Here is a 27856-nt window from a genome sequence, read left to right as displayed (position 1 = left end):
CCTGATCTTGCTGTTGCTCTGGGGTGCTGTGCTGCCCTATGTGACTCTCATGGCATGCTGATCCCCACAGCCTACTCCCACTCTCCTGCAACTCCACATCCAAGCCACTCAGCACTGACTGCCTGCTCTTTGGCTGCAGTTCACCGCTGGCTTCACCTCTCACCTCTCCACCGTATTATTAGGCTCCAGCCCTCCCTTCCCTGTAACCTGGCCTGTCCACTTCTTTTGGGGTGACAATATTCCCCTTTTACAGGTAAAAAAAATGGGAAGGGTGTGTGTATGACAGAGTACTCTGCAGACTTGCGTGTCATGGGGCGGGGTATGTACCCTGGGTGGACAGAGGGTTCTGTGTGGCAAGCTCCTCTGTAGACTGGGGGGTGGACAGTTTGCTGTGTGTGGTTGGCAAGCTGCTGTGCAACGCTAGGCATATGTGACAAAAGCTGCAAAGGAGGGGTCTGATTATTTCTGTGAAAAGAAAAATAATGATTTAATTTATTTTTTGTTTTATTTTGCTTTTTTTCTTCTTCTCTCTTTGGGCCTAATTCAGACCCGATTGCAGCAGCAAATCTGTTAGCTAGTGGGCAAAACAATGTGCACTGCAGGGGGAGGCAGATATAACGTGCAGAGAGAGTTAGATTTGGGTGGATTATTTTGTTTCTGTGCAGGGTAAATACTGGCTGCTTTATTTTTACACTGCAATTTAGATTTAAGTTTGAACACACCCCACCCAAATCTAACTTTCTCTGCACATGTTATATCTTCCCCCCTCCCTTCCCCCATGCAGTGCACATGGGGGCTCATACAGACCTGATCGCTGCTTTGCATTTTCGCGCAGCGGGCGATCAGGTCTGAACTGCACATGCGTATGCTGCACAATGCGCAGGCGCGGCGGTCCACAGCGACAGGAAGCTGCGACAAATCCGATTGCACCAGCGATCACAAGAAGATTGACAGGAAGAGGGCGCTGTGGGTGGCAACTGACCGTTTCTAGGGAGTGTCCGGAAAAACGCAGGAGGGACCCAGCGTTTTGTGTGAGGATTCATGATGTCAGCTCCGGCCCCGATCATCGCAGCGGCTGAGTAAGTCCTGGGCTGTGCAGAGGCTGCATAAACTTCTGTTTGTGCAGCTCTCCTGCACATGTGATCGCACACCTGCACAACGATTCCCCCTCTCCCTGTAGGCGGCGACTACTTGATCGCAGGGATGCGAATAATGCACCCTAGTGATCAGGTCTGAATTACCCCTATGGTTTTGCCCATTAGCTAACAAATTTGCTGCTGCGATCAGGTCTGAATTAGGCCCTTTGTTTAACAGTACAAATAGGTGGACAGGGTCTGTTTACTTTTGTGATGTCAGAATCTTTCAGTTGGGGAAAATTGGTTAGTCTGATGTAAATTTGCCAGCTCTTCTGTAGTGACAGGAAACGGGTGCTGCAGTATGAGATTCTCCTGTAGCATTTGGCTCCTGTCACGGAGGAGGAACCAGCAGAGAAGGCACCAGTCTCTTGGGGCAGCCCGGTATCTCCAGGGATGCTGGGCTGACCCTGGACTGATTTTAGGTTTATGTTAGGTTACGCTCCTTTTTGGTCAGGGGAGATATGGAGTGTGCACCAGGTGTCACCAGACCGTTATGTCTCTGGTATGGAGTACTGTTTTAGTTGGACAGACAAGTTGAACAGTTGGTTAGTTGGATTGGTGGATGGTTGGGATGCGGTTAAGATCCCGCCGGACGGAATCCCGGCGGTCGAAATACTGACACCAGAATCCCGACCGGCACAATCCCGACATATTCTCCCTCCGTGGGTGTACATGACACCCATAGAGGGAGAATAAAATAGTGAGCCGTGCGTAGCGAGGCACCGTGCCAGCAGCGTGGCGAGCGCAGCGAGCCCGCAAGGGGCTGCGTTCCGCTCGCCACCCCTGTTGGGATTCTGCTGGTCGGGATTCTGCTGTCAGTATTTCGACCGCCGGGATCCCGTCCAGCGGGATTTCGTACTGATCTCGGATGGTTGGATGAAAGTTGGTTTAGTGTATCAGGTTAGCTGCAGTTGACTTTTTTTTCTCTGCATTTCATTGGTAATGAGAAAAATGGAGTTTAGCACACACAGGGCACTTATAGCTACTTTTAGAGTTAAGCCTTCTGCAATAAGGGCACTTAATAGACAGCCTCATGATACAATGACTTTCCATTTCCTGTTTCTCCTATGCAAAAAAAGGTAACAGAGCTTCTGCAGAATGCTTCTTGGTTCACTTCAACATTTATCAATACTAAAGTAGTGGCTGCAGCATTAAATCTCTCAACTGACTCCATTTAGGTGGGACAGTCCCGAATTGTTTGCTTTATCCTGCTGTCCTGATTGGGAAGTACAACCTTTCCATGGTGCTTGTTTTAGGGGAAGGTAAAGGGATGGAAGCAGTACAGCCCATTGGAAGTACTGGTCATGCACTGTGACACGTGATGTTTTCACTTTTGTCCTAAAAACTGGAACTGTTAATACATTTGTCCCACACCAGTTCAGACATGCCTTGACAACACGGACCAGGTGACCAGTGTTAATAATAAGTGATGTATAGAATCTGTAAGTGCATTTTGCACATTATTTTTCCAGTGCTCTGAGCTTGTTTATGGTGCAACTATTTTTGAAACTTCCAGCATTGTATATTTCTCTTCACTTTCTCAAAGCTCATGTGGAGCCCTAGGAAGCAGTGATCTGTTATACAATGTATTGTGTTTTAATACAAGCTTAGATGCACTGCAACAGGCAAAACAAAATCTTGCAAGTGTCTAAGCTTTTGATTCAATAGTAAACTTTTGCTTCAATAGCCATGTAATGCAAGCCCACTACCAATAATCCATGGGAATGTAAACTGTTATTTTAGCACGTTATCTATCTGGCTAAAGAATCACAGCAGGTCTCATGTCAGGAAAACTTTGTACACTGGCTGAGGGCAGCTGGGAATTCTACATATTCTATCCATGCATTAGACTATGCATGGATAGGGCACTAGTGCAGAACCAACACAACATAGTAAATCAAGAAAAATAAGATTTTACTTACCGATAAATCTATTTCTCATAGTCCGTAGTGGATGCTGGGACTCCGTAAGGACCATGGGGAATAGCGGCTCCGCAGGAGACAGGGCACAAAATAAAAGCTTAAGGATCAGGTGGTGTGCACTGGCTCCTCCCCCTATGACCCTCCTCCAAGCCTCAGTTAGGATACTGTGCCCGGACGAGCGTACATAATAAGGAAGGATATTGAATCCCGGGTAAGACTCATACCAGCCACACCAATCACACCGTACAACTTGTGATCTGAACCCAGTTAACAGTATGATAAACGCAAGGGAGCCTCTGAAAAGATGGCTCACAACAATAATAACCCGAATTTTTGTAACAATAACTATATACAAGTATTGCAGACAATCCGCACTAGGGATGGGCGCCCAGCATCCACTACGGACTATGAGAAATAGATTTATCGGTAAGTAAAATCTTATTTTCTCTGACGTCCTAGTGGATGCTGGGACTCCGTAAGGACCATGGGGATTATACCAAAGCTCCCAAACGGGCGGGAGAGTGCGGATGACTCTGCAGCACCGAATGAGAGAACTCCAGGTCCTCCTCAGCCAGGGTATCAAATTTGTAGAATTTAGCAAACGTGTTTGCCCGTGACCAAGTAGCTGCTCGGCAAAGTTGTAAAGCCGAGACCCCTCGGGCAGCCGCCCAAGATGAGCCCACTTTCCTTGTGGAATGGGCTTTTACTGATTTTGGCTGTGGCAATCCTGCCACAGAATGTGCAAGCTGAATTGTACTACAAATCCAACGAGCAATCGTCTGCTTAGAAGCAGGAGCACCCAGTTTGTTAGGTGCATACAGGATAAACAGCGAGTCAGATTTTCTGACTCCAGCCGTCCTGGAAACATATATTTTCAAGGCCCTGACAACGTCAAGCAACTTAGAGTCCTCTAAGTCCCTGGTAGCCGCAGGTACCACAATAGGTTGGTTCATGTGAAATGCAGAAACCACCTTAGGTAGAAATTGAGGACGAGTCCTCAATTCCGCCCTGTCAGAATGAAAAATTAAGTAAGGGCTTTTATATGATAAAGCCGCCAATTCTGACACACGCCTGGCTGAAGCCAAGGCTAACAGCATCGACACCTTCCATGTGAGATATTTTAAGTCCACAGTGGAAAGTGGTTCAAACCAATGTGACTTTAGAAAACTCAACACCACATTGAGATCCCAAGGTGCCACTGGAGGCACAAAAGGAGGCTGTATGTGCAGCACCCCTTTTACAAATGTCTGAACTTCAGGTACTGAAGCCAGTTCTTTTTGGAAGAAAATCGACAGGGCCGAAATTTGAACCTTAATGGACCCTAATTTTAGGCCCATAGACAGTCCTGTTTGCAGGAAATGAAGGAAACGACCCAGTTGAAATTCCTCTGTAGGGGCCCTCTTGGCCTCACACCACGCAACATATTTACGCCAAATGCGGTGATAATGTTTTGCGGTTACGTCCTTCCTGGCTTTGACCAGAGTAGGAATGACTTCTTCTGGAATGCCTTTTTCCCTCAGGATCCGGCGTTCAACCGCCATGCCGTCAAACGCAGCCGCGGTAAGTCTTGAAACAGACAAGGCCCCTGCAGTAGCAGGTCCTGTCTTAGAGGTAGAGGCCACGGTTCGTCCGTGAGCATCTCTTGAAGTTCCGGGTACCAAGTCCTTCTTGGCCAATCCGGGACCACGAGTATAGTTCTTACTCCTCTCTCAGTACTTTTGGTATGAGAGGCAGAGGAGGGAACACATACACTGACTGGTACACCCACGGCGTTACCAGAGCGTCCACTGCTATTGCCTGAGGGTCCCTTGACCTGGCGCAATATCTGTCCAGTTTTTTGTTTAGACGTGACGCCATCATGTCCACCTTTGGTTTTTCCCAACGGTTTACAATCAGGTGGAAGACTTCTGGGTGAAGTCCCCACTCTCCCGGGTGAAGGTCGTGTCTGCTGAGGAAGTCTGCTTCCCAGTTGTCCACTCCCGGAATGAACACTGCTGACAGTGCTATCACATGATTTTCCGCCCAGCGAAGAATCCTTGCAGCTTCTGCCATTGCCCTCCTGCTTCTCGTGCCGCCCTGTCTGTTTACGTGGGCGACTGACGTGATGTTGTCCGATTGGATCAACACCGCCTGACCCTGAAGCAGAGGTTTTGCTTGACTTAGGGCATTGTAAATGGCCCTTAGTTCCAGAATGTTTATATGAAGAGATGTTTCCATGCTTGACCACAAGCCCTGGAAATTCCTTCCCTGTGTGACTGCTCCCCAGCCTCTCAGGCTGGCATCCGTGGTTACCAGGATCCAATCCTGAATGCCAAATCTGCGGCCCTCTAGTAGATGAGCACTCTGCAGCCACCACAGGAGAGACACCCTTGTCCTTGGCGACAGGGTTATCCGCTGATGCATCTGCAGATGCGATCCGGACCATTTGTCCAGTAGATCCCACTGAAATGTTCTTGCATGGAATCTTCCGAATGGAATCGCTTCGTAAGAAGCCACCATTTTTCCCAGGACCCTCGTGCACTGATGCACTGAGACCTGGCCTGGTTTTAGGAGGTTCCTGACTAGCTCGGATAACTCCCTGGCCTTCTCCTCCGGGAGAAACACCTTCTTCTGGACTGTGTCCAGAATCATTCCTAGGAACAGTAGACGTGTCGTTGGAATCAGCTGCGATTTTGGAATATTTAGAATCCACCCGTGCTGACGTAACACTACCTGAGATAGTGCTACTCCGACTTCTAACTGTTCCCTGGATCTTGCCCTTATCAGGAGATCGTCCAAGTAAGGGATAATTAAAATGCCTTTTCTTCGTAGAAGAATCATCATTTCGGCCATTACCTTGGTAAAGACCCGAGGTGCCGTGGACAATCCAAACGGCAGCGTCTGAAACTGATAATGACAGTTTTGTACTACAAACCTGAGGTACCCTTGGTGAGAAGGGTATATTGGGACGTGGAGATAAGCATCTTTGATGTCCAGAGACACCATATAGTCCCCTTCTTCCAGGTTCGCTATCACTGCTCTGAGTGACTCCATCTTGAATTTGAACCTTTTTATGTAAGTGTTCAAGGATTTCAGATTTAAAATTGGTCTCACCGAGCCGTCCGGCTTCGGTACCACAAACAGCGTGGAATAATACCCCTTTCCTTGTTGCAGGAGGGGTACCTTGATTATCACCTGCTGGGAATACAGCTTGTGAATGGCTTCCAAAACTGCCTCCCTGTCGGAGGGAGACTTTGGTAAAGCAGACTTCAGGAACCGACGAGGGGGAAACGCCTCGAATTCCAGTTTGTACCCTTGCGATACTACCTGTAGAATCCAGGGATCCACTTGCGAGTGAGCCCACTGCGCGTTGAAATTCTTGAGACGGGCCCCCACCATATCTGAGTCTGCTTGTAAAGCCCCAGCGTCATGCTGAAGACTTGGCAGAAGCAGGGGAGGGCTTCTGCTCCTGTGAAGCGGCTGCATGGTGCAGTCTTTTTCCTCTTCCTCTGCCCCGGGGCAGAAAAGAGTGGCCTTTTGCTCGCTTGTACTTATGGGAACGAAAGGACTGAGTTTGAAAAGACGGTGTCTTTTTCTGCTGATGTGGAGTGACCTGGGGTAAAAAGGTGGATTTTCCAGCCGTTGCCGTGGCCACCAGGTCCGATAGACCAGCCCCAAATAACTCCTCCCCTTTATACGGCAATACTTCCATGTGCCGTTTGGAATCCGCATCCCCTGACCACTGTCGCGTCCATAACGCTCTTCTGGCAGAGATGGACATAGCACTTACTCTTGATGCCAGGGTGCAAATATCCCTCTGTGCATCACGCATATATAGTAATGCATCCTTTAAATGTTCTATAGTTAACAAAATATTGTCCCTATCCAGGGTATCAATATTCTCAGTCAGGGAATCCGACCATGCGACTCCAGCACTGCACATCCAGGCTGAGGCGATTGCTGGTCGCAGTATAACACCAGTATGTGTGTATATACTTTTTAGGATATTTTCCAGCCTTCTATCAGCTGGTTCTTTGAGGGTGGCCGTATCAGGAGACGGTAACGCTACTTGTTTAGATAAACGTGTGAGCGCCTTATCTACCCTAGGGGGTGTTTCCCAACGCGCCCTAACCTCTGGCGGGAAGGGATATAATGCTAATAATTTTTTAGAAATTAGCTGTTTTTTATCGGGGGAAACCCACGCTTTTTCACACACCTCATTTATTTCCTCTGACTCAGGAAAAACTATTGGTAGTTTTTTCTCACCCCACATAATACCCTTCTTTGTGGTACTTGTAGTGTCAGAAAGGTTCAATGCCTCTTTCATTGCCGTGATCATGTAACGTGTGGCCCTACTGGACATTACGTTTGTCTCGTCACCGTCGACACTAGACTCAGTATCTGTGTCAGGGTCTGTGTCGACCCACTGAGGTAACGGGCGTTTTAGCGCCCCTGACGGTGTCTGAGACGCCTGGACAGGCACTAATTGATTTGCCGGCTGTCTCATGTCGTCAACAGTTTTTTGCAAATTGCTGACATTATCACTTAATTGTTTAAATACAATCATCCAGTCAGGTGTCGACTCCCTAGGGGGTGACATCACCAACACAGGCAACTGCTCCGCCTCCACATCATTTTCCTCCTCATACATGTCGACACACGCGTACCGACACACAGCACACACACCGGGAATGCTCTGATAGAGGACAGGACCCCACTTAGCCCTTTGGAGAGACAGAGGGAGAGTCTGCCAGCACACACCCAGCGCTATATATATATACAGGGATAACCTTATAAAAGTGTTATTCCCTTATAGCTGCTGTTATTATCGTTATTTGCTGCCAAAAATGCCCCCCCTTCTCTTTTTTACCCTGATTCTGAAGCAGGACTGCAGGGGAGAGTCAGGGAGCCGTCCTTCCAGCGGAGCTGTGAGGGAAAATGGCGCTTGTGTGCTGAGGAGATAGGCTCCGCCCCTTCACGACGTCCTTATCTCCCGCTTTTTTGTGTAAAAATGGCAGGGGATTAAAATACATCCATATAGCCCAGGAGCTATATGTGATGTATTCTTTTTGCCACCTAAGGTATATTGTTATATTGCGTCTCAGGGCGCTCCCCCCCAGCGCCCTGCACCCTCAGTGACCGGAGTGTGAAGTGTGCTGAGAGCAATGGCGCACAGCTGCGGTGCTGTGCGCTACCTTAGACTGAAGACAGGATGTCTTCTGCCGCCGATTTCACCGGACCTCTTCGTCTCTTCTGGCTCTGTAAGGGGGACGGCGGCGCGGCTCCGGTGACCCATCCAGGCTGAACCTGTGATCGTCCCTCTGGAGCTAATGTCCAGTAGCCTAAGAAACCCGATCCACTCTGCACTCAGGTGAGTCCGTTTCTTCTCCCCTTAGTCCCACGATGCAGTGAGCCTGTTGCCAGCAGGACTCACTGAAAATAAAAAAACCTAAACTAAACTTTTATTCTAAGCAGCTCAGGAGAGCCACCTAGATTGCACCCTTCTCGGCCGGGCACAAAAATCTAACTGAGGCTTGGAGGAGGGTCATAGGGGGAGGAGCCAGTGCACACCACCTGATCCTTAAGCTTTTATTTTGTGCCCTGTCTCCTGCGGAGCCGCTATTCCCCATGGTCCTTACGGAGTCCCAGCATCCACTAGGACGTCAGAGAAAACAGTTTTCAGAATGAAAATGTCAGTTGAATATTTTAAACCATGGAATGGTTCCCTCTGTAGAATGAGGAAAGGGGAAACAAAAAAGGCAAAACAGACTAGAAATAAATCCCAATGACGTTATACTTCTACCTAAACTAGATGATTAGGTAGTGCTTATATCACACATGATTTAATGCAGATGCAACAACATTGTGACTGTTCTGTACAGGAGTTACAATGGTATGTTATATAATGTCATTCAAAATATTATAACAGATCTTCAAACAATAAAAAAATGGAATGAAAGGCATCAGATTTGATGTAAAGTGCTAACCAGAGGAGCATGGTGACCTATACACAGACAGCACTAGGTTAGCCGGGTGCTCACCTGTAGTCTGTGGCAACATGGCCACCAACATGAACTCCTATAGCAGTGGTTCCCAAACTCGGCCCCCAAGACACCCTAACAGTCCAAGTTTTTAGAGCTATCCCTCCGTAAGCACAGGTGACTTAATTAGTACCTCGGTCAGTTTGATAATACCATATGTGCACAGGCATGGATATCCTTAAAACCTGGACTGTTTGGGTGCCTTGAGGACAGAGTCCGATAGTGTATAGTGCCAGTTCATTTGGTCTATAAGCATTCACATTTCAAAACATTATTCCTTCTAATATACACAATTCTGGCTGTGTCACTTACTAAAACTACCCAGTCATGGAAACTAGTGCCACTTGGTGCATACTAAGTTCTTACTGTATAAACTATAACGTCAACATATTAAGTATATAAACTGTGTGATAGTTATGTTCAATTATGTTTTTAACATCAGACCAAAGATGTCAGGCCCACAACAGCAGTGGTAGCAATGTACTTTGTGATCTCTTTCCAAAATGTTTGCGCTACGAGCAGGACCAGAGGAGGTGCCAGAATGTCCTGGTACTGTATGCCTCCACGTTTAGGAGAGTTTGCACTGTGCCAACCCGCAAATGTATGGAACTTCATAGGGCAGAGGTATACGTTGTGTAAAGTAGATGCTTGAATTTTAACAGATGTACTTGTGAGCGCTACTTAACAATTTCCCAATCTTTATCATGCAGGGCTCCTAAATGTTATTTCCTACCTAAGCTTCACCAGAGCATCTTCTGGAAATATCCTAAAGTTTCCCAGGACTCAAATATTGTAGAAACTTCTTGTATAACAGGAGACATATTGCTGTACAGTGCCATCAGGGCATGTCTAGGTTGTAGTTATCAAAAACATATCATATAAGGGACACCAAAGAATAGTCTTTCTTTGGTAAGGAAAAAAACAAAATATACATTTTTAATCAGTTATTTGTTAAACATTCTGTCCAATTCTCACTCTGCAAAATGATTTGGGAAAATATATGTAAATTGCTTAACTCTGCCTCTGTGAATCAAACGTGGCAAATCAGTTCCATAGGCCAATGTCAATACACACACATTTTTCACATTTTAACATTAAACAGAAGAAAAGGCCTAGAAACTATCATAGTGGAAACATCTGAGCTAGCAGTGATACCAGAGCTGTTTGCACTTCTGGCATTCTTTTCTGAAAAGCAAAAATGCTAAATATATCCTGGTGATCTTGCAGTTAAAATAGAACTACAGGCTTACACTTATCCAAGAACAACCCTGAAATAAACTGCAAAATCCACAAAGCTTACGTCAGGGGGGGGAAACATCTGAAAAAAATCACGGAATACAGAAAAGTCATTACGTTATCTATCCACGTGTATGCAGAAGGCAAAAAGTCACATTTTCCAAGCACTTTTTTTTTCTGGTATTGTGCTATTACTTAATAGATGGGAAGGCAAGTCAGCCGCATAACATTCTATAAGAATAGATGAATCCAACCAAAGTAGCACAGTATATGCCTTTAGAAGAAGGTGGCAGTGCTGCAGCGTTACATCAGTGTGTGCCCTTTAATGTGGGCTCCTCCTACTGTGACTGTGTTTTCTCTGGAAAATGCAAAGAAGGAAATCTGTCCTGGATTATATTTGAGAGGTCAGGCTGGATCATATGTCCACTGAGGAAAGGACATTTTTTCAGATACATTCAGGGGCAGGTAAGTTCATGCAGTGAGCATCTGTTTCGTTTATGCCGTTCAAAACAGGCTTTTGTGTGGGAATCGAGCTGACAGTGCATTTTATAGGGATGCAGGGAGAGACATAATTAAATCCTCCATCATTTCTCTTAATACACAGAGTTACAGAATAAATTAACAGGTTCTGTCGTACGTACATTGAAGCACTACATTATGTTGCCTTGATACACAGAACAAGGAACATCCTGCCGTTTGAAGAACATGAAAGAAAAGCACATTTCCATATTTAAAAAAAAATGACCATTGATGCGAGCACACATGATTGTTAGTGAAGGAGAGAGAACACATTTTAAAAGGATGACATAGATTACTTACAGTTACAGTGGCAGCTGCAGCAGTTACCCATTGATTAATGAGATTGCATGGAGTCATCAGTATAGCTCTTCAATAAACTTAGCTATAAGGAGATGGTGCAAATTCATGCTCTGCTATTCCACATAACTGGATGCATACTAGTTTCACATTTCCTGGCACTCTCCTGTCCAGCACTGCACACACTGATGTAAATGGCAGCATTAGGAGAGCGAGGAGGGAGCTGCAGACTCATTCTGTCCAACCTTAAGGCACGAGAAAAAAAACCTTTTGCAAACGGGCAGGATGTTCTAATGTATAACATATATCTGCTTGTGCTGATGTAGGAGTGTTTTGTACATAAGTAACTATTTTAGAAATATGTTTCATACAACGTTAGAAGAGCGGCGTGATTTAGGACATATTTTGCTAGATGAGAAAAATGAAAAAGTATGTTTGTTTTTTACCCTGCCTGTGACTTTATATGCAAATTAGAAGCAGACAGATACATCAGGCATTCTGTTAGTTAAACAAAGAAAATTAGTCTTAATTTAGGTGAAAATGGCAGCTCCTTGTATTTTTGTTGGTGGACTTCTGTTTGACTTATGGGAAGGCACCAACGTGGTACACCAAATAATTATTATAGAGCAGAGATTCTCAAACTCGGTCCTCGGGGGCACACACACAGAGCATGTTTTGCAGGTAACCCAGCAGGTGCACAGGTGTATTAATTACTCACTGACACATTTTAAAAGGTCCACAGGTGGAGCTAATTATTTCACTTGCGATTCTGTGAGGAGACCTGCAAAGCATGCACTGTGTGTGCCCCCGAGGACCGAGTTTGAGAACCTCTGTTATAGAGGATACAGTAATGTCGGTATATTCTTTTAATAACAAATGTAGGACATTAGAGAAATGTATTAATGTGGTTATTTATTTATTTGTTTGTTATCCACTATATGGAAGTGATTCCCAAACTGGGTGCTGTGGCAACATGAAGGTGGTCCAGTCTGAAATAAAATGATTTGGACCAGCATGCTCTTAGGCTAGGCCATGCTCTGCCTATTAGTATTAGAGAGGCTTGGAGGAATTTACATGGCCTGTACTGCTTATGTGTGGTTGTGCTGCTCTGCTACCTCCTCAACTTCCACTCCATTTTCCTTCTCATCCATTGCAAGGTAAAGTGACAACAGTTTAACCACTTAACTGGCTAATATTTTTCCCAAAAACCACCCGGAAATTGTTGGGTTTATTTATGATTGAATTAGGTTAACACAATTTCCAACATTGGAGGCCAGTGGATCGGGCCGTAAGGGGGTGGAGCTTCAGTGAACAGAGGCGGAGCTTCATTGTACCTCCATTCCCATAACTATGGGGGCATGCCCAGCTCTCTCCGAGATGCTGGACACACCCCCAGGGTCTCCCTGAACTGTGAATAAACGCTACGCACATGCGCACAGTGCCAAGCAGAGGTGAGAAGTGGTTTGTGCTCCCCCCATCTGCCGCCTACCCACTGACACTGCAGCCCGTAGGTGGGACAGTGAGACAGTCCTAGGAAAACGGGACTGTCCTGCTGAATGCAAGATAGTTGGGAGGTATTGGTTAAGAACATTTATTTTAAATATTTCCAACATGATTTTATTAAAAAATATATATATATATTTTTGATAATCCTCAATTAAAACATTGGTGGTTGATACGCCGATCAGAAGATGGTGACCAACACCACTTTACATTTTTCTGGCGGCTGCTCCTCTCTGCATTGTACACAGGAAAAGTTAGGGCTGCTTATTTTACATACAGTATCCCCAGCAGCTGCTAATGTCTGTAGCTGCGGTGTGGGGTGTGCCACCGGGCTGCCTGATCAGCAGTGATTGGCAGCACGACAGGCACTAGGGAGCGGACAAGGAAGCGGAGGGACCAGAGTGGCAGCTGCTGGAAGATTCTCTTCCGGCAGCTACACAGTGGGCATTTCTGGCTCATTGCATCAGATGCCACCATATCCAAAAAAGCCCAGCTTGGTGTGGTCCATCTGATGCAACCATCCAGGCAAGTGGTTAATGAGTACTGCAGATTTACTGCCAAGACATTCTTTTTGTATCACTGTTGCCAACCAAGTCTAATACACCAAGAGTAAATGAGGTCTAGCACAGAATCCCGGGCTGCCACAGTATTCAGTGTCTATAGTGTCCTCTCTTCCCGTGCCCACCCCAGAATTTGATCCACCCTTCCCATGTTTGTCACATATCCTGAGTGTCTCTGCACCAGTTTGTCTTTGTAACCCCCTTTGTGTTACCATTTCTGCATCCAATTTTGAATGTGCACATCTCTAAGGCGCGCGTGCAGAAATGGGGGCGTGGCCTAGTTGTCACAAAGCCACACCCAATTTTTGTGCTCACACCTTTCGGTATGACGTTTGTAGGATTATTACCTTGTGTCATAACCCCGTTTTTAGTCATGTTGTACAGTGCCACATACATATAATGCCCCAATACAGTGACAAATACATATAAAAACTCCAAATAATGGGTGCCCCCACACTGCCAGATACATATATGCCCCCACAGTGCCAGATACACATGTCCCCACAGTGCCAGATACACGTCCCCACAGTGCCAGATACATATATGCCCCACAGTGCCAGATACACATGCCCCCACAGTGCCAGACATGCCCCCAGTGCCAGATACATAAATGCCCCCAGTGCCAAATACAGCTATGCCCCCAGTGCCAGATACACATGTCCCCACAGTGCCAGATATGTCCCCAGTGCCAGATACACATGCCCCCACAGTGGCAGATATGCCCCCAGTGCCAGATACATATATGCCCCCAGTGCCAGGTATGCCTCCAGTGCCAGATACACATGTCCCTACAGTGCCAGATATGCCCATCGTGCCAGATATGCCCATCGTGCCAGATATGCCCATCATGCCAGATATGCCCCCAGTGCCAGATACACATGTTCCCACAGTGCCAGATATGCCCCAGTCCCAGATACACATGCCCCCACAGTGCCAGATATGCCCCCAGCGCTAGATACATCTATGCTCCCAGTGCCAGATATGCCCCCAGTCCCAGATACATCTATGCCCCCCAGTGCCAGATATACATGTCCACACAGTGCCAGATATGCCCCCAGTGCCAGATACACATGCACCCACAGTGCCAGATATATCCCCAGTCCCAGATACATATATGCCCCCAAGCGCAAGATACACATGTCCCCACAATGCCAGATATGCCCCCAGTGCCAGATAGGCCCACAGCATACCACTACCAGCCCCGTACATGTCATATATATTTTACTTATATTAATCTTTTTAAACTGTTTAACACAAATATTTTTGGTAGTTCAGTAAGGGTATGACATAGGCACAATTTATATGCCCCCTTATGAAAATGAATAGATAAATAGCACACTGAACAGTTCCAAAGTTTGAAAAATAAAGATATTTCTTTGAACGTAATCATCTAATATAAAATGCTGCTTCATTTCACCAATGTAATGAGATTTGAAAAAGCCAGTGCCAATAGTTGCAGCTACTAATTGCCACGCTGTAACTTTTAAATCTAATTACTTTGGCAAAATAAAGCAGCTGTCCTTTGGCCATTTCTGATCTCCTTTGTAGTGTTTCAGTTTCAGGAAACTCCACAGCAGAGGAAGCCGGAACCAGAGCCTAGATGCCTCCAAAATGGGAAAAGGATTTAATTTTTGATTTAAAAGCCACATTTGCAAAATTGAAAATATCCTTCAGGTAAAAAACTGTCACCATAAATTAACATCTTCCAATTCAAAAGTACACACGATTAGATATTTGCAAAGATCAAGGAGGCGTTGTGGTAGTTTAAAAAGATACATTCTGTATACTGTCAAAGTCAGAAAAAATAAGAATTTACTTACCGATAATTCTATTTCTCGGAGTCCGTAGTGGATGCTGGGGTTCCTGAAAGGACCATGGGGAATAGCGGCTCCGCAGGAGACAGGGCACAAAAGTAAAGCTTTCCGATCAGGTGGTGTGCACTGGCTCCTCCCCCTATGACCCTCCTCCAAGCCAGTTAGGTACTGTGCCCGGACGAGCGTACACAATAAGGGAGGAATTTTGAATCCCGGGTAAGACTCATACCAGCCACACCAATCGCACCGTACAACTTGTGATCTAAACCCAGTTAACAGTATGATAACAGCGGAGCCTCTGAAAAGATGGCTCACAACAATAATAACCCGATTTTGTAACTATGTACAAGTATTGCAGATAATCCGCACTTGGGATGGGCGCCCAGCATCCACTACGGACTCCGAGAAATAGAATTATCGGTAAGTAAATTCTTATTTTCTCTATCGTCCTAGTGGATGCTGGGGTTCCTGAAAGGACCATGGGGATTATACCAAAGCTCCCAAACGGGCGGGAGAGTGCGGATGACTCTGCAGCACCGAATGAGAGAACTCCAGGTCCTCCTTAGCCAGGGTATCAGATTTGTAGAATTTAGCAAACGTGTTTGCCCCTGACCAAGTAGCTGCTCGGCAAAGTTGTAAAGCCGAGACCCCTCGGCCAGCCGCCCAAGATGAGCCCACCTTCCTTGTGGAATGGGCATTTACATATTTTGGCTGTGGCAGGCCTGCCACAGAATGTGCAAGCTGAATTGTATTACACATCCAACTAGCAATAGTCTGCTTAGAAGCAAGAGCACCCAGTTTGTTGGGTGCATACAGGATAACAGCAAGTCAGTTTTCCTGACTCCAGCCGTCCTGGAACATATTTTCAGGGCCCTGACAACATCTAGCAACTTGGAGTCCTCCAAGTCCGTAGTAGGTGCAAGGCACCACAATAAGCTGGTTCAGGTGAAACACTGACACCACCTTAGGGAGAGAACTGGGGACGAGTCCGCAGCTCTGCCCTGTCCGAATGGACAAACAGATATGGGCTTTTTTGAGAAAAAACCACCAATTTGCCACTCGCCTGGTCCAGGCCAGGGCCAAGAGCATGGTCACTTTTCATGTGAGATGCTTCAAATCCACAGATTTGACTGGTTTTAAACCAATGTGATTTGAGGAATCCCAGAACTACGTTGAGATCCCACAGTGCCACTGGAGGCACAAAAGGGGGTTGTATATGCAATACTCCCTTGACAAACTTCTGGACTTCAGGAACTGAAGCCAATTCTTTCTGGAAGAAAATCGACAGGGCCGAAATTTGAACCTTAATGGACCCCAATTTGAGGCCCATAGACACTCCTGTTTGCAGGAAATGCAGGAAACGACCGAGTTGAAATTTCTTTGTGGGGCCTTCCTGGCCTCACACCACGCAACATATTTTCGCCACATGTGGTGATAATGTTGTGCGGTCACCTCCTTTCTGGCTTTGACCAGGGTAGGAATGACCTCTTCCGGAATGCCTTTTTCCCTTAGGATCCGGCTTTCCACCGCCATGCCGACAAACGCAGCTGCGGTAAGTCTTGGAACAGACATGGTACTTGCTGAAGCAAGTCCCTTCTTAGCGGCAGAGGCCATAAGACCTCTGTAAGCATCTCTTGAAGTTCCGGGTACCAAGTCCTTCTTGGCCAATCCGGAGCCATGAGTATAGTTCTTACTCCTCTACGTCTTATAATTCTCAGCACCTTAGGTATGAGAAGCAGAGGAGGGAACACATACACCGACTGGTACACCCACGGTGTTACCAGAACGTCCACAGCTATTGCCTGAGGGTCTCTTGACCTGGCGCAATACCTGTCCCGTTTTTTGTTCAGACGGGACGCCATCATGTCCACCTTTGGTATTTCCCAACGGTTTACAATCATGTGGAAAAAACTTCCCGATGAAGTTTCCACTCTCCCGGGTGGAGGTCGTGCCTGCTGAGGAAGTCTGCTTCCCAGTTTCCATTCCCGGGATGAAACACTGCTGACAGTGCTATCACATGATTTTCCGCCCAGCGAAAAGTCCTTGCAGTTTTTGCCATTGCCCTCCTGCTTCTTGTGTCGCCCTGTCTGTTTACGTGGGCGACTGCCGTGATGTTTTTCCCACTGGATCAATACCGGCTGACCTTGAAGCAGAGGTCTTGCTAAGCTTAGAGCATTATAAATTTACCCTTGGCTCCAGTATATTTATGTGGAGAAAAGTCTCCAGACTTGATCACACTCCCTGGAAATTTTTTCCTTGTGTGACTGCTCCCCAGCCTCTCGGGCTGGGCTCCGTGGTCACCAGCATCCAATCCTGAATGCCGAATCTGCGGCCCTCTAGAAGATGAGCACTCTATAACCACCACAGGAGAGACACCCTTGTCCTTGGATATAGGGTTATCCGCTGATGCATCTGAAGATGCGATCCGGACCATTTGTCCAGCAGATCCCACTGAAAAGTTCTTGCGTGAAATCTGCCGAATGGAATTGCTTCGTAGGAAGCCACCATTTTTACCAGGACCCTTGTGCAATGATGCACTGTTTTTAGGAGGTTCCTGACTAGCTCGGATAACTCCCTGGCTTTCTCTTCCGGGAGAAACACCTTTTTCTGGACTGTGTCCAGAATCATCCCTAGGCACAGCAGACGTGTCGTCGGGATCAGCTGCGATTTTGGAATATTTAGAATCCACCCGTGCTGTTGTAGCAGTATCCGTGATAGTGCTACTCCGACCTCCAACTGTTCCCTGGACTATGCCCTTATCAGGAGATCGTCCAAGTAAGGGATAATTAAGACGCCTTTTCTTCGAAGAAGAATCATCATTTCGGCCATTACCTTGGTAAAGACCCGGGGTGCCGTGGACAATCCAAACGGCAGCGTCTGAAACTGATAGTGACAGTTCTGCACCACGAACCTGAGGTACCCTTAGTGAGAAGGGCAAATTTGGGACATAGAGGTAAGCATCCCTGATGTCCCGGGACACTATATAGTCCCCTTCTTCCTGGTTCGTTATCACTGCTCTGAGTGACTCCATCTTGATTTGAACCTTTGTAAGTGTTCAAAAAAATTTTTAGAATAAGTCTCACCTAGCCTTCTGGCTTCAGTACCACAATATAGTGTGGAATAATACCCCTTTTCTTGTAGTAGGAGGGGTAATTTAATTATCACCTGCTGGGAATACAGCTTGTGAATTTTTTCCATACTGCCTCCTTGTCGGAGGGAGACCTTGGTAAAGCAGACTTCAGGAGCCTGCGAAGGGGAAACGTCTCGACATTCCAATCTGTACCCCTGGGATACTACTTGTAGGATCCAGGGGTCCTGTACGGTCTCAGCGCCATGCTGAGAACTTGTCAGAAGCGGTGGAACGCTTCTGTTCCTGGGAATGGGCTGCCTGCTGCAGTCTTCTTCCCTTTCCTCTATCCCTGGGCAGATATGATCTTATAGGGACGAAAGGACTGAGGCTGAAAAGACGGTGTCTTTTTCTGCAGAGATGTGACTTAGGGTAAAAACAGCGGATTTTCCAGCAGTTGCCGTGGCCACCAGGTCCGATGGACCGACCCCAAATAACTCCTCTTCCTTTATACGGCAATACACCTTTGTGCCGTTTGGAATCTGCATCACCTGACCACTGTCGTGTCCATAACATCTTCTGGCAGATATGGACATCGCATTTACTCTTGATGCCAGAGTGCAAATATCCCTCTGTGCATCTCGCATATATAGAAATGCATCCTTTTAAATGCTCTATAGTCAATAAAATACTGTCCCTGTCAAGGGTATCAATATTTTTAGTCAGGGAATCCGACCAAGCCACCCCAGCTCTGCACATCCAGGCTGAGGCGATCGCTGGTCGCAGTATAACACCAGTATGTGTGTATATACTTTTTATGATATTTTCCAGCCTCCTGTCAGCTGGTCCTTGAGGACGGCCCTATCTATAGACGGTACCGCCACTTGTTTTGATAAGCGTGTGAGCGCCTTATCCACCCTAAGGGGTGTTTCCCAACGCGCCCTAACTTCTGGCGGGAAAGGGTATACCGCCCATAATTTTCTATCGGGGGGAACCCACGCATCATCACACACTTTATTTAATTTATCTGATTCAGGAAAAACTACGGTAGTTTTTTCACATCCCACATAATACCCTCTTTTGTGGTACTTGTAGTATCAGAAATATGTAACACCTCCTTCATTGCCTTTAACGTGTGGCCCTAATAAGGAATACGTTTGTTTATTCACCGTCGACACTGGATTCAGTGTCCCTGTCTGTGTCTGTGTCGACCGACTAAAGTAAACGGGCGTTTTAAAACCCCTGACGGTGTTTTTGAGACGTCTGGACCGGTACTAATTGTTTGTCGGCCGTCTCATGTCGTCAACCGACCTTGCAGCGTGTTGACATTATCACGTAATTCCCTAAATAAGCCATCCATTCCGGTGTCGACTCCCTAGAGAGTGACATCACCATTACAGGCAATTGCTCCGCCTCCTCACCAACATCGTCCTCATACATGTCGACACACACGTACCGACACACAGCACACACACAGGGAATGCTCTGATAGAGGACAGGACCCACTAGCCCTTTGGAGAGACAGAGGGAGAGTTTACCAGCACACACCAAAAACGCTATAATTATATAGGGACAACCTTATATAAGTGTTTTCCCTTATAGCATCTTTTTTATATATTTCTAACGCCAAATTAGTGCCCCCCCTCTCTGTTTTAACCCTGTTTCTGTAGTGCAGTGCAGGGGAGAGCCTGGGAGCCTTCCCTCCAGCCTTTCTGTGAGGGAAAATGGCGCTGTGTGCTGAGGAGATAGGCCCCGCCCCTTTTTCGGCGGCCTCGTCTCCCGCTCTTAACGGATTCTGGCAGGGGTTAAATATCTCCATATAGCCTCCGGAGGCTATATGTGAGGTATTTTTAGCCAAAATAGGTATTCATTTGCCTCCCAGGGCGCCCCCCTCCCAGCGCCCTGCACCCTCAGTGACTGCCGTGTGAAGTGTGCTGAGAGGAAAATGGCGCACAGCTGCAGTGCTGTGCGCTACCTTTAGAAGACTGAGGAGTCTTCTGCCGCCGATTCTGGACCTCTTCTTACTTCAGCATCTGCAAGGGGGCCGGCGGCAAGGCTCCGGTGACCATCCAGGCTGTACCTGTGATCGTCCCTCTGGAGCTGATGTCCAGTAGCCAAGAAGCCAATCCATCCTGCACGCAGGTGAGTTCACTTCTTCTCCCCTAAGTCCCTCGTTGCAGTGATCCTGTTGCCAGCAGGACTCACTGTAAAATAAAAAACCTAAGCTAAACTTTTCTAAGCAGCTCTTTAGGAGAGCCACCTAGATTGCACCCTTCTCGGCCGGGCACAAAAATCTAACTGGCTTGGAGGAGGGTCATAGGGGGAGGAGCCAGTGCACACCACCTGATCGGAAAGCTTTACTTTTGTGCCCTGTCTCCTGCGGAGCCGCTATTCCCCATGGTCCTTTCAGGAACCCCAGCATCCACTAGGACGATAGAGAAATATCTCTATGCACACTACCATATTTGCACCTCACACAGGTCCGTGCTGCGCATGCGTACGCTCTCCCGTACGTGCGCATACTCACAGTCGCGGGCACCCGCAGGCGCATGGTATGCGTATTTACGGTAGAGTTTATGCGATCGTAGCGTGCGACTCAATCATTACATATTTTCACTATATAATGTATTTTGTAGATCATGGTCCCTTTGATAGATTCTGCAAGTTTGGTTAATATAGAATGTTCATGAACAGAGAAATCCCTCTTTGTTTGATACGAAGGGTCAGACAGGAGTAATACAGTGGTGTTTAGTATCCATCGGAAGGATATTTAATTAGAAATATTCCGGTGTTGGTTTGAAGCAGATCAATCGCTCGTGCGAATAGTTATGGACATAAGAAGTTTATGAACATTTACTTTATTTGCACTTTATTACCCATGCGGCGGGAAACCCAGTTTCCCTCCCACCTGAGCTGTTGGAAATAGTCACAGCCCACCTGTATGAATCAACCTATGACCTTTTGTTATAATGCGAAGCCGAATTCCTGTGTCCAATGAACAATAAGATTGTAGGGACCATTGAATTGCATTGTGTGTGGGGCATAAATAGGCAGGCCGACCATATCCAGTTCACTCTCTTCAACGGTTCTCATTGCTGATAATCGGGAGCTGGATATCGAGGCGCATGCGATCGTTTCCCCTTGTGCGTAAGTTTTCTCCGCAGTCATATTGTCTTGATGTTATTATGAGCCATCTCTCTCTCCTCTCTTTTTTCCCTTATTTTCCCTTGATTGTATTGTATTGTATTGTATGGTATTTCCTGTGTAATTATCTGGTTAGTTAGTCTATGTTATATTGTAGTGTATGCTTTGTACTGTGATTCTTTTGCAAGTATAATAGTCATAATACATATAATAGGTTTTGGACCCTAAGCCCAGGTATCTGTGTATTTCTTATAGTGTTAAGTATTCCCTGAGCGTCGGTGACGCCCAAGCAGCTTTGTAGTTAATCAGGTTACACCAGGTTGCATTTACACTCTATCACGACACTAAGGTTTACTGTATATTTCGTTGTTAATGGTATAGATATAAAGGTTTAACGTCGTAAGCGTCTGCACCGCTGGAGATCTCCTCGTGGTCCCAAGCGTCCGCTACGCTATAGCGAATCATTACGTTAGTCGGCAGCCAATAGCGTGCCTGCCTGTGATCTCTGGGCCGTAAGCGAACGTGACGCTTGAGCGTCTCGACTACGGTTGAGCGATCGTTACGCAACTGGCGTACCCTTACGGTATTTCTTACGTAGATAGCGTACAGTGTTCTTAGACCTCTTAAAGTGTTTTATATACGATAAATATTTAGCTTTATCAATACTGTAGTATGCTATATTTACTATGGGTTACACATTAATGGGTGCTGCCTAAATTCTTGTTAAAGGAGATCTGTCATGTCCAGGGCAATACTATAACACAGTGGGGGGGGAGTGCTGCAACTGGTGACCCCATCCAAAGGGGTGACACCAAAATAGCGGAGAAGCTCTAACCACCCACATTGTATGGCAGGAAAGCGGTCCTTGGTGTTGTTTCTATAGAAGTGAATCAAGCACCCTTGATCATCAGAGGCCCTGCTTCACAATGTATAATTCAAGTGCAAAGTCTGGAATCTCACCCCTAGAGGAGGGGGTGGGCCCTCAGGCTGTAATGTCCCCTGTTCCCCTTTGGGCCAGTCCAACCTGATCACAGCAATGAGGAATAACATGGTTGTTTTGCAAACATTCAGGGAATAATGCACCAGCAAATGCAAGTTGGTATCTTGCGTGATGTTCATACTGCACGTGCTCTAGAGCTGAGAGTATGCATGTAATATCGATGCCAATTCATACGCAACTCAGTTGCATCTCCACTTACAGCTGCTGATGGGGTATAACTGGGTGCCAACTGGGCATTTGCACGTAGGCTAAGTTAAATGAGGGTGTGTCGAGGGAACTATAGGCTATACCTAGCTGTGCAAACAATAAATATGCATATTTACAGATGGATGTTTTGCACCAGGCACAGGGATGGCGCAAGTGTGAATGGACGAAGATGACTATCAAGCCAAGCATACAGAGAGGGGCAGTGCAACCATGGAGATGCAGGAGAATAAGTGCAGTGTGGGAATTACTACCAACTTGTACTGGACTCTGCATCAGCCCCTCAGTGTTACTACTGCTATGGTCTAAGCACTGGTGGATTTATAATGGGGGGTCACACCACACCAATTATTTTTAATACTTACCCTCCGGACTCCCGCGGCACAGCAGCAATCGCTTAGAAAATGGTGGGGACCATTTTCCCAGTGAGTACAGTAGAAAAATCACAGGGAAAATGGCCGCCATGCCATTTTCCCAGAAATCTGCGCATGCGCTGTAGACTCTGGGACAGCGCTAGGCTCCCCTACGGACCCTAGTGCCCAGAGCTAAGTGCTGCCGTCTAGAGAAGAGGGAGCCCGGACGTAGCCTGCACGTGGGCCTCCTCCTCTCTAGAAACATCCCTGGGTCTAAACCTAGATGGCTTGGAAATAGAATAAATGACTCAGAATGAGGGAGACCTTTTGGCTTCACACTTTTCAGATTTTATACCCAAAAGGGGTTAAATATGGAATAAAATGTATATTCTTTTATATCATTCCTTTAGATTAGAAGCTTTTTTCCTCATGTATTCATGTTGTTTTACATTCTGTACAATAATCATAGGAAATAAATCTTCTTTTCATGTTATTGACAACTGCAGTAACCCTTTTGTCTTTTCTGAATATGGAGACCCTGGTTACTTTGTTGCTTTCATATATTATTGTAATTGCTTTTGAAAGGTTGCTATGACTACTGTTCTTGGTGTTTGATTGGTTGTGAGATGTCATATGTGCACCATACATGTATGATGTATATTGTCAGTACGTAATATGCAGTAAATGGTTATGATTTCCGGATAAACTGTCTGAGTTTCAAACATCACAGTAATAAACACTGAATGTATGCAATCACCGTTTTCTTCATTTTTTTTATTTACAGCAACTAGGCAGACACGTGACTTGCAGAGGTTTCTCCTTAAAGCAGAAGATGCATGTGCAAGTAGGGACAATAAAACTTGCTGTCTCACTACCAATATACTGTTAGATAGGTTTTTACATTATTTACAGTTCTCTAAAGCAGTTGCCTCAACTATCTTGACCTTGAGACAGCCCCATTAAGAAAACTTATCATACATTTGATCTTCTATAAACATTTAATTAATTAAAAATGTGGGTACATGCCTGTCTTTGGGGAGTTATCTTCCGGGTTAAGTGCACAAAGGTATTCAATTATTTATTGAGTAAGCTGTGGCAAATAGTAGCTCCCGGGATAAGCGCCCGGAACTATGCAATTACCACTCTCTGTAAGCCCGCGGCTAGCCCTGGAAGTACTAGTTAACACAGATTTCTGTCTGCATCTCAAGGATAGTTGTGGGCTTACTGTGGGCAGTAATTGAAGGGTCCCGGGAACTTAACCAGGGAGCTAAAATGCAGAAGTCCGACGGTCAAATTAATTCCCCCACTTTGTATTATTACAGTCAAGCATATTGATTGCGAATTTCTATTCGAGGTACAGCATGGTATCCACACTTCTTCCACAAAGGCCATGAGACATTGCTTTCACAGCTGCTACCAAAGTGCATCAACGAACATGACATTTCAATTTAATTTATTTCAAAGGTCAAACAATCATATAGGATAGTGCATATTGATTTGTATAAAAATATGTTCTAAACAAAAATAAAGTAAAGAGAATCTACATGTGCAAACATAATATGGAGAAAATAAGATTTTACTCACCGGTAAATCTATTTCTCGTAGTCCGTAGTGGATGCTGGGGACTCCGTAAGGACCATGGGGAATAGACTGGCTCCGCAGGAGACTGGACACTCTAAGAAAGAATTAGTACTAATGGTGTGCACTGGCTCCTCCCTCTATGCCCCTCCTCCAGACCTCAGTTAGGGAAACTGTACCCGGAAGAGCTGACATTACAAGGAAAGGATTTTGGAATCCAGGGTAAGACTCATACCAGCCACACCAATCACACCGTACAACTTGTGATAACACATCCAGTTAACAGTATGAACAACAAACGAGCATCACTCAACGGATGCCACATAACATAACCCTTTATTAAGCAATAACTATATACATGTATTGCAGAAAGTCCGCACTTGGGACGGGCGCCCAGCATCCACTACGAACTACGAGAAATAGATTTACCGGTGAGTAAAATCTTATTTTCTCTAACGTCCTAGTGGATGCTGGGGACTCCGTAAGGACCATGGGGATTATACCAAAGCTCCCAAACGGGCGGGAGAGTGCGGATGACTCTGCAGCACCGAATGGGCAAACACAAGGTCCTCCTCAGCCAGGGTATCAAACTTGTAGAATTTTGCAAAGGTGTTTGAACCCGACCAAGTAGCAGCTCGGCAAAGCTGTAATGCCGAGACCCCTCGGGCAGCCGCCCAAGAAGAGCCCACTTTCCTTGTGGAATGGGCTTTTACTGATTTTGGATGCGGCAAGCCAGCCGCAGAATGAGCCTGCTGGATCGTGTTACAAATCCAGCGAGCAATAGTCTGCTTTGAAGCAGGAGCACCCAGCTTGTTGGATGCATACAGGATAAACAGCGAGTCAGTTTTTCTGACTCCAGCCGTTCTGGCTACATAAATCTTCAAAGCCCTGACTACATCAAGCAACTTGGAATCCTCCAAGTCACGAGTAGCCGCAGGCACCACAATAGGTTGGTTCAAATGAAAGGATGACACCACCTTCGGCAGAAACTGCGGACGAGTCCGTAATTCTGCCCTGTCCATATGGAAAACCAGATAGGGGCTTTTGCATGACAAAGCCGCCAATTCGGACACACGCCTAGCCGAAGCTAAGGCCAATAGCATGACCACTTTCCACGTGAGATACTTTAGCTCCACGGTCTTAAGAGGCTCAAACCAATGGGATTTCAGGAAACCCAACACCACGTTGAGATCCCAAGGTGCCACTGGTGGCACAAAAGGGGGCTGAATATGTAGCACTCCCTTAACAAACGTCTGAACCTCAGGAAGAGAAGCCAGTTCTTTTTGAAAGAAAATGGATAGGGCTGAAATCTGGACCTTTATGGACCCCAATTTTAAGCCCATAGTCACTCCTGACTGTAGGAAGTGCAGGAACCGGCCCAGCTGGAATTCCTCTGTAGGGGCCTTCCTGGCCTCACACCAAGCAACATATTTTCGCCATATACGGTGATAGTGCTTTGCTGTCACGTCCTTCCTAGCCTTTATTAGCGTAGGAATAACTTCATCCGGAATGCCTTTTCCTGCTAGGATCCGGCGTTCAACCGCCATGCCGTCAAACGCAGCCGCGGTAAGTCTTGGAACCGACAGGGTCCCTGTTGCAACAGGTCCTGTCTGAGAGGAAGAGGCCATGTGTCCTCTGTGAGCATTTCTTGCAGTTCCGGGTACCAAGTCCTTCTTGGCCAATCCGGAACAATGGCCCTCATTCCGAGTTGATCGGTCGCAAGGCGAATTTAGCAGAGTTACACACGCTAAGCCGCCGCCTACTGGGAGTGAATCTTAGCTTCTTAAAATTGCGACCGATGTATTCGCAATATTGCGATTACTAACTACTTAGCAGTTTCTGAGTAGCTCCAGACTTACTCTGCCTGTGCGATCAGTTCAGTGCTTGTCGTTCCTGGTTGACGTCACAAACACACCCAGCGTTCGCCCAGGCACTCCCACCGTTTCTCCGGCCACTCCTGCGTTTTTTCCGGAAACGGTAGCGTTTTCAGCCACACGCCCCTGAAACGCCGTGTTTCCGCCCAGTAACACCCATTTCCTGTCAATCACATTACGATCGCCGGAGCGAAGAAAAAGCCGTGAGTAAAAATACTTTCTTCATAGTAAAGTTACTTGGCGCAGTCGCAGTGCGAACTTTGCGCATGCGTACTAAGCGGATTTTCACTGCGATGCGATGAAAAAGAACGAGCGAACAACTCGGAATGAGGGCCAATGAGTATTGTTCTCACTCATCTTTTTCTTACGATTCTCCGCACCTTGGGTATGAGAGGAAGAGGAGGAAGTCTGCTTCCCAGTTGTCCACTCCCGGAATGAACACTGCTGACAGTGCTTGCACGTGATTCTCCGCCCAACGAAGAATCCTGGTGGCTTCCGCCATTGCCACCCTGCTTCTTGTGCCGCCCTGGCGGTTTACATGGGCCACTGCGGTGATGTTGTCTGACTGAATCAGCACCGGTTGGTTTCGAAGCAGAGGCTCCGCTTGACTCAGGGCGCTGTATATGGCCCTTAGTTCCAGGATATTGATGTGCAGACAAGCCTCCTGACTTGACAACAGCCCTTGGAAGTTTCTTCCCTGAGTGACTGCCCCCCATCCTCGGAGGCTTGCATCCGTGGTCACCAGGACCCAGTCCTGTATGCTGAACCTGCGGCCCTCGAGAAGGTGAGCACTCTGCAGCCACCACAGAAGAGACACCCTGGCCCTGGGGGATAGGGTGAGCAGCCGATGCAGCTGAAGATGCGATCCGGACCACTTGTCCAACAGATCCCATTGAAAGATCCTCGCATGGAACCTGCCGAAGGGAATGGCTTCGTATGACGCCACCATCTTTCCCAGGACTCGCGTGCAGTGATGCACCGACACCTGTTTTGGTTTTAGGAGGTCTCTGACCAGAGTCACGAGCTCCTGAGCCTTCTCCGCCGGGAGAAACACCTTCTTCTGGTCTGTGTCCAGAATCATGCCCAGGAAGGGCAGACGCGTCGTAGGAATCAGCTGCGACTTTGGAATATTCAGAATCCAGCCGTGCTGTTGCAACACTTCCTGAGAGTGTGCTACGCTGATCATCAACTGCTCCCTGGACCTCGCCTTTATGAGGAGATCGTCCAAGTATGGGATAATTGTAACTTCTTGCTTTCGAAGGAGCACCATCATTTCTGCCATTACCTTGGTAAATATTCTCGGTGCCGTGGACAGGCCAAACGGCAACGTCTGGAATTGGTAATGACAGTCCTGTACCACAAACCTGAGGTACTCCTGATGAGGTGGATAAATGGGGACATGCAAGTAAGCATCCTTGATGTCCAGAGACACCATAAAATCCCCCTCTTCCAGGCTTGCAAATACCACTCTGAGCGATTCCATTTTGAACTTGAATTTCTTCAGATAAATGTTCAGGGATTTTAAATTCAAAATGGGTCTGACCGAACCGTCCGGTTTCGGTACCACAAACATTGTGGAATAGTAACCCCTTCCCTGTTGAAGGAGGGGAACCTTTACCACCACCTGCT

The 27856-nt window shown here is 46.7% G+C and overlaps 1 protein-coding gene and 1 long non-coding RNA gene across 6 annotated transcripts in view; one reads left to right on the top strand and one right to left on the bottom strand.

Moving 5' to 3' along the window:
- The window catches only part of PSD3 (pleckstrin and Sec7 domain containing 3), a 1004314-nt gene that overhangs the window by 666225 nt on the left and 310233 nt on the right, over window positions 1-27856 (bottom strand). The window contains exon 1 of one of the 4 annotated variants that reach the window (XM_063919994.1): window positions 11134-11294. The exons of 2 other annotated variants lie outside the window; for them this stretch is intronic. In XM_063919994.1, coding sequence (XP_063776064.1) covers window positions 11134-11164 — 31 coding nt within the window. In that variant the 5' untranslated portion in view covers window positions 11165-11294. Of the gene's footprint in view, window positions 1-9078; window positions 9096-11133; window positions 11295-27856 lie in introns of those variants that run through there. One more of the 4 variants, XM_063919995.1, reaches the window with a different exon arrangement.
- LOC134913729 (uncharacterized) overlaps window positions 10569-27856 on the top strand; it is a 56232-nt gene continuing 38944 nt past the window's right edge. The window contains exons 1-3 of one of the 2 annotated variants that reach the window (XR_010177368.1): window positions 10569-10779; window positions 14742-14867; window positions 22544-23519. This is a non-coding gene — a long non-coding RNA (uncharacterized LOC134913729). Of the gene's footprint in view, window positions 10780-14741; window positions 14868-22543; window positions 23520-27856 lie in introns of those variants that run through there. The other variant, XR_010177367.1, reaches the window with a different exon arrangement.

Source organism: Pseudophryne corroboree, chromosome 1 (genome assembly GCF_028390025.1).
Source record: "Pseudophryne corroboree isolate aPseCor3 chromosome 1, aPseCor3.hap2, whole genome shotgun sequence".
In the NCBI taxonomy this organism is placed as follows: domain Eukaryota; kingdom Metazoa; phylum Chordata; class Amphibia; order Anura; family Myobatrachidae; genus Pseudophryne; species Pseudophryne corroboree.
The sequence above is the reverse complement of the archived record's forward strand: the minus strand, read 5'-3'. Positions and strand labels throughout refer to the sequence as shown.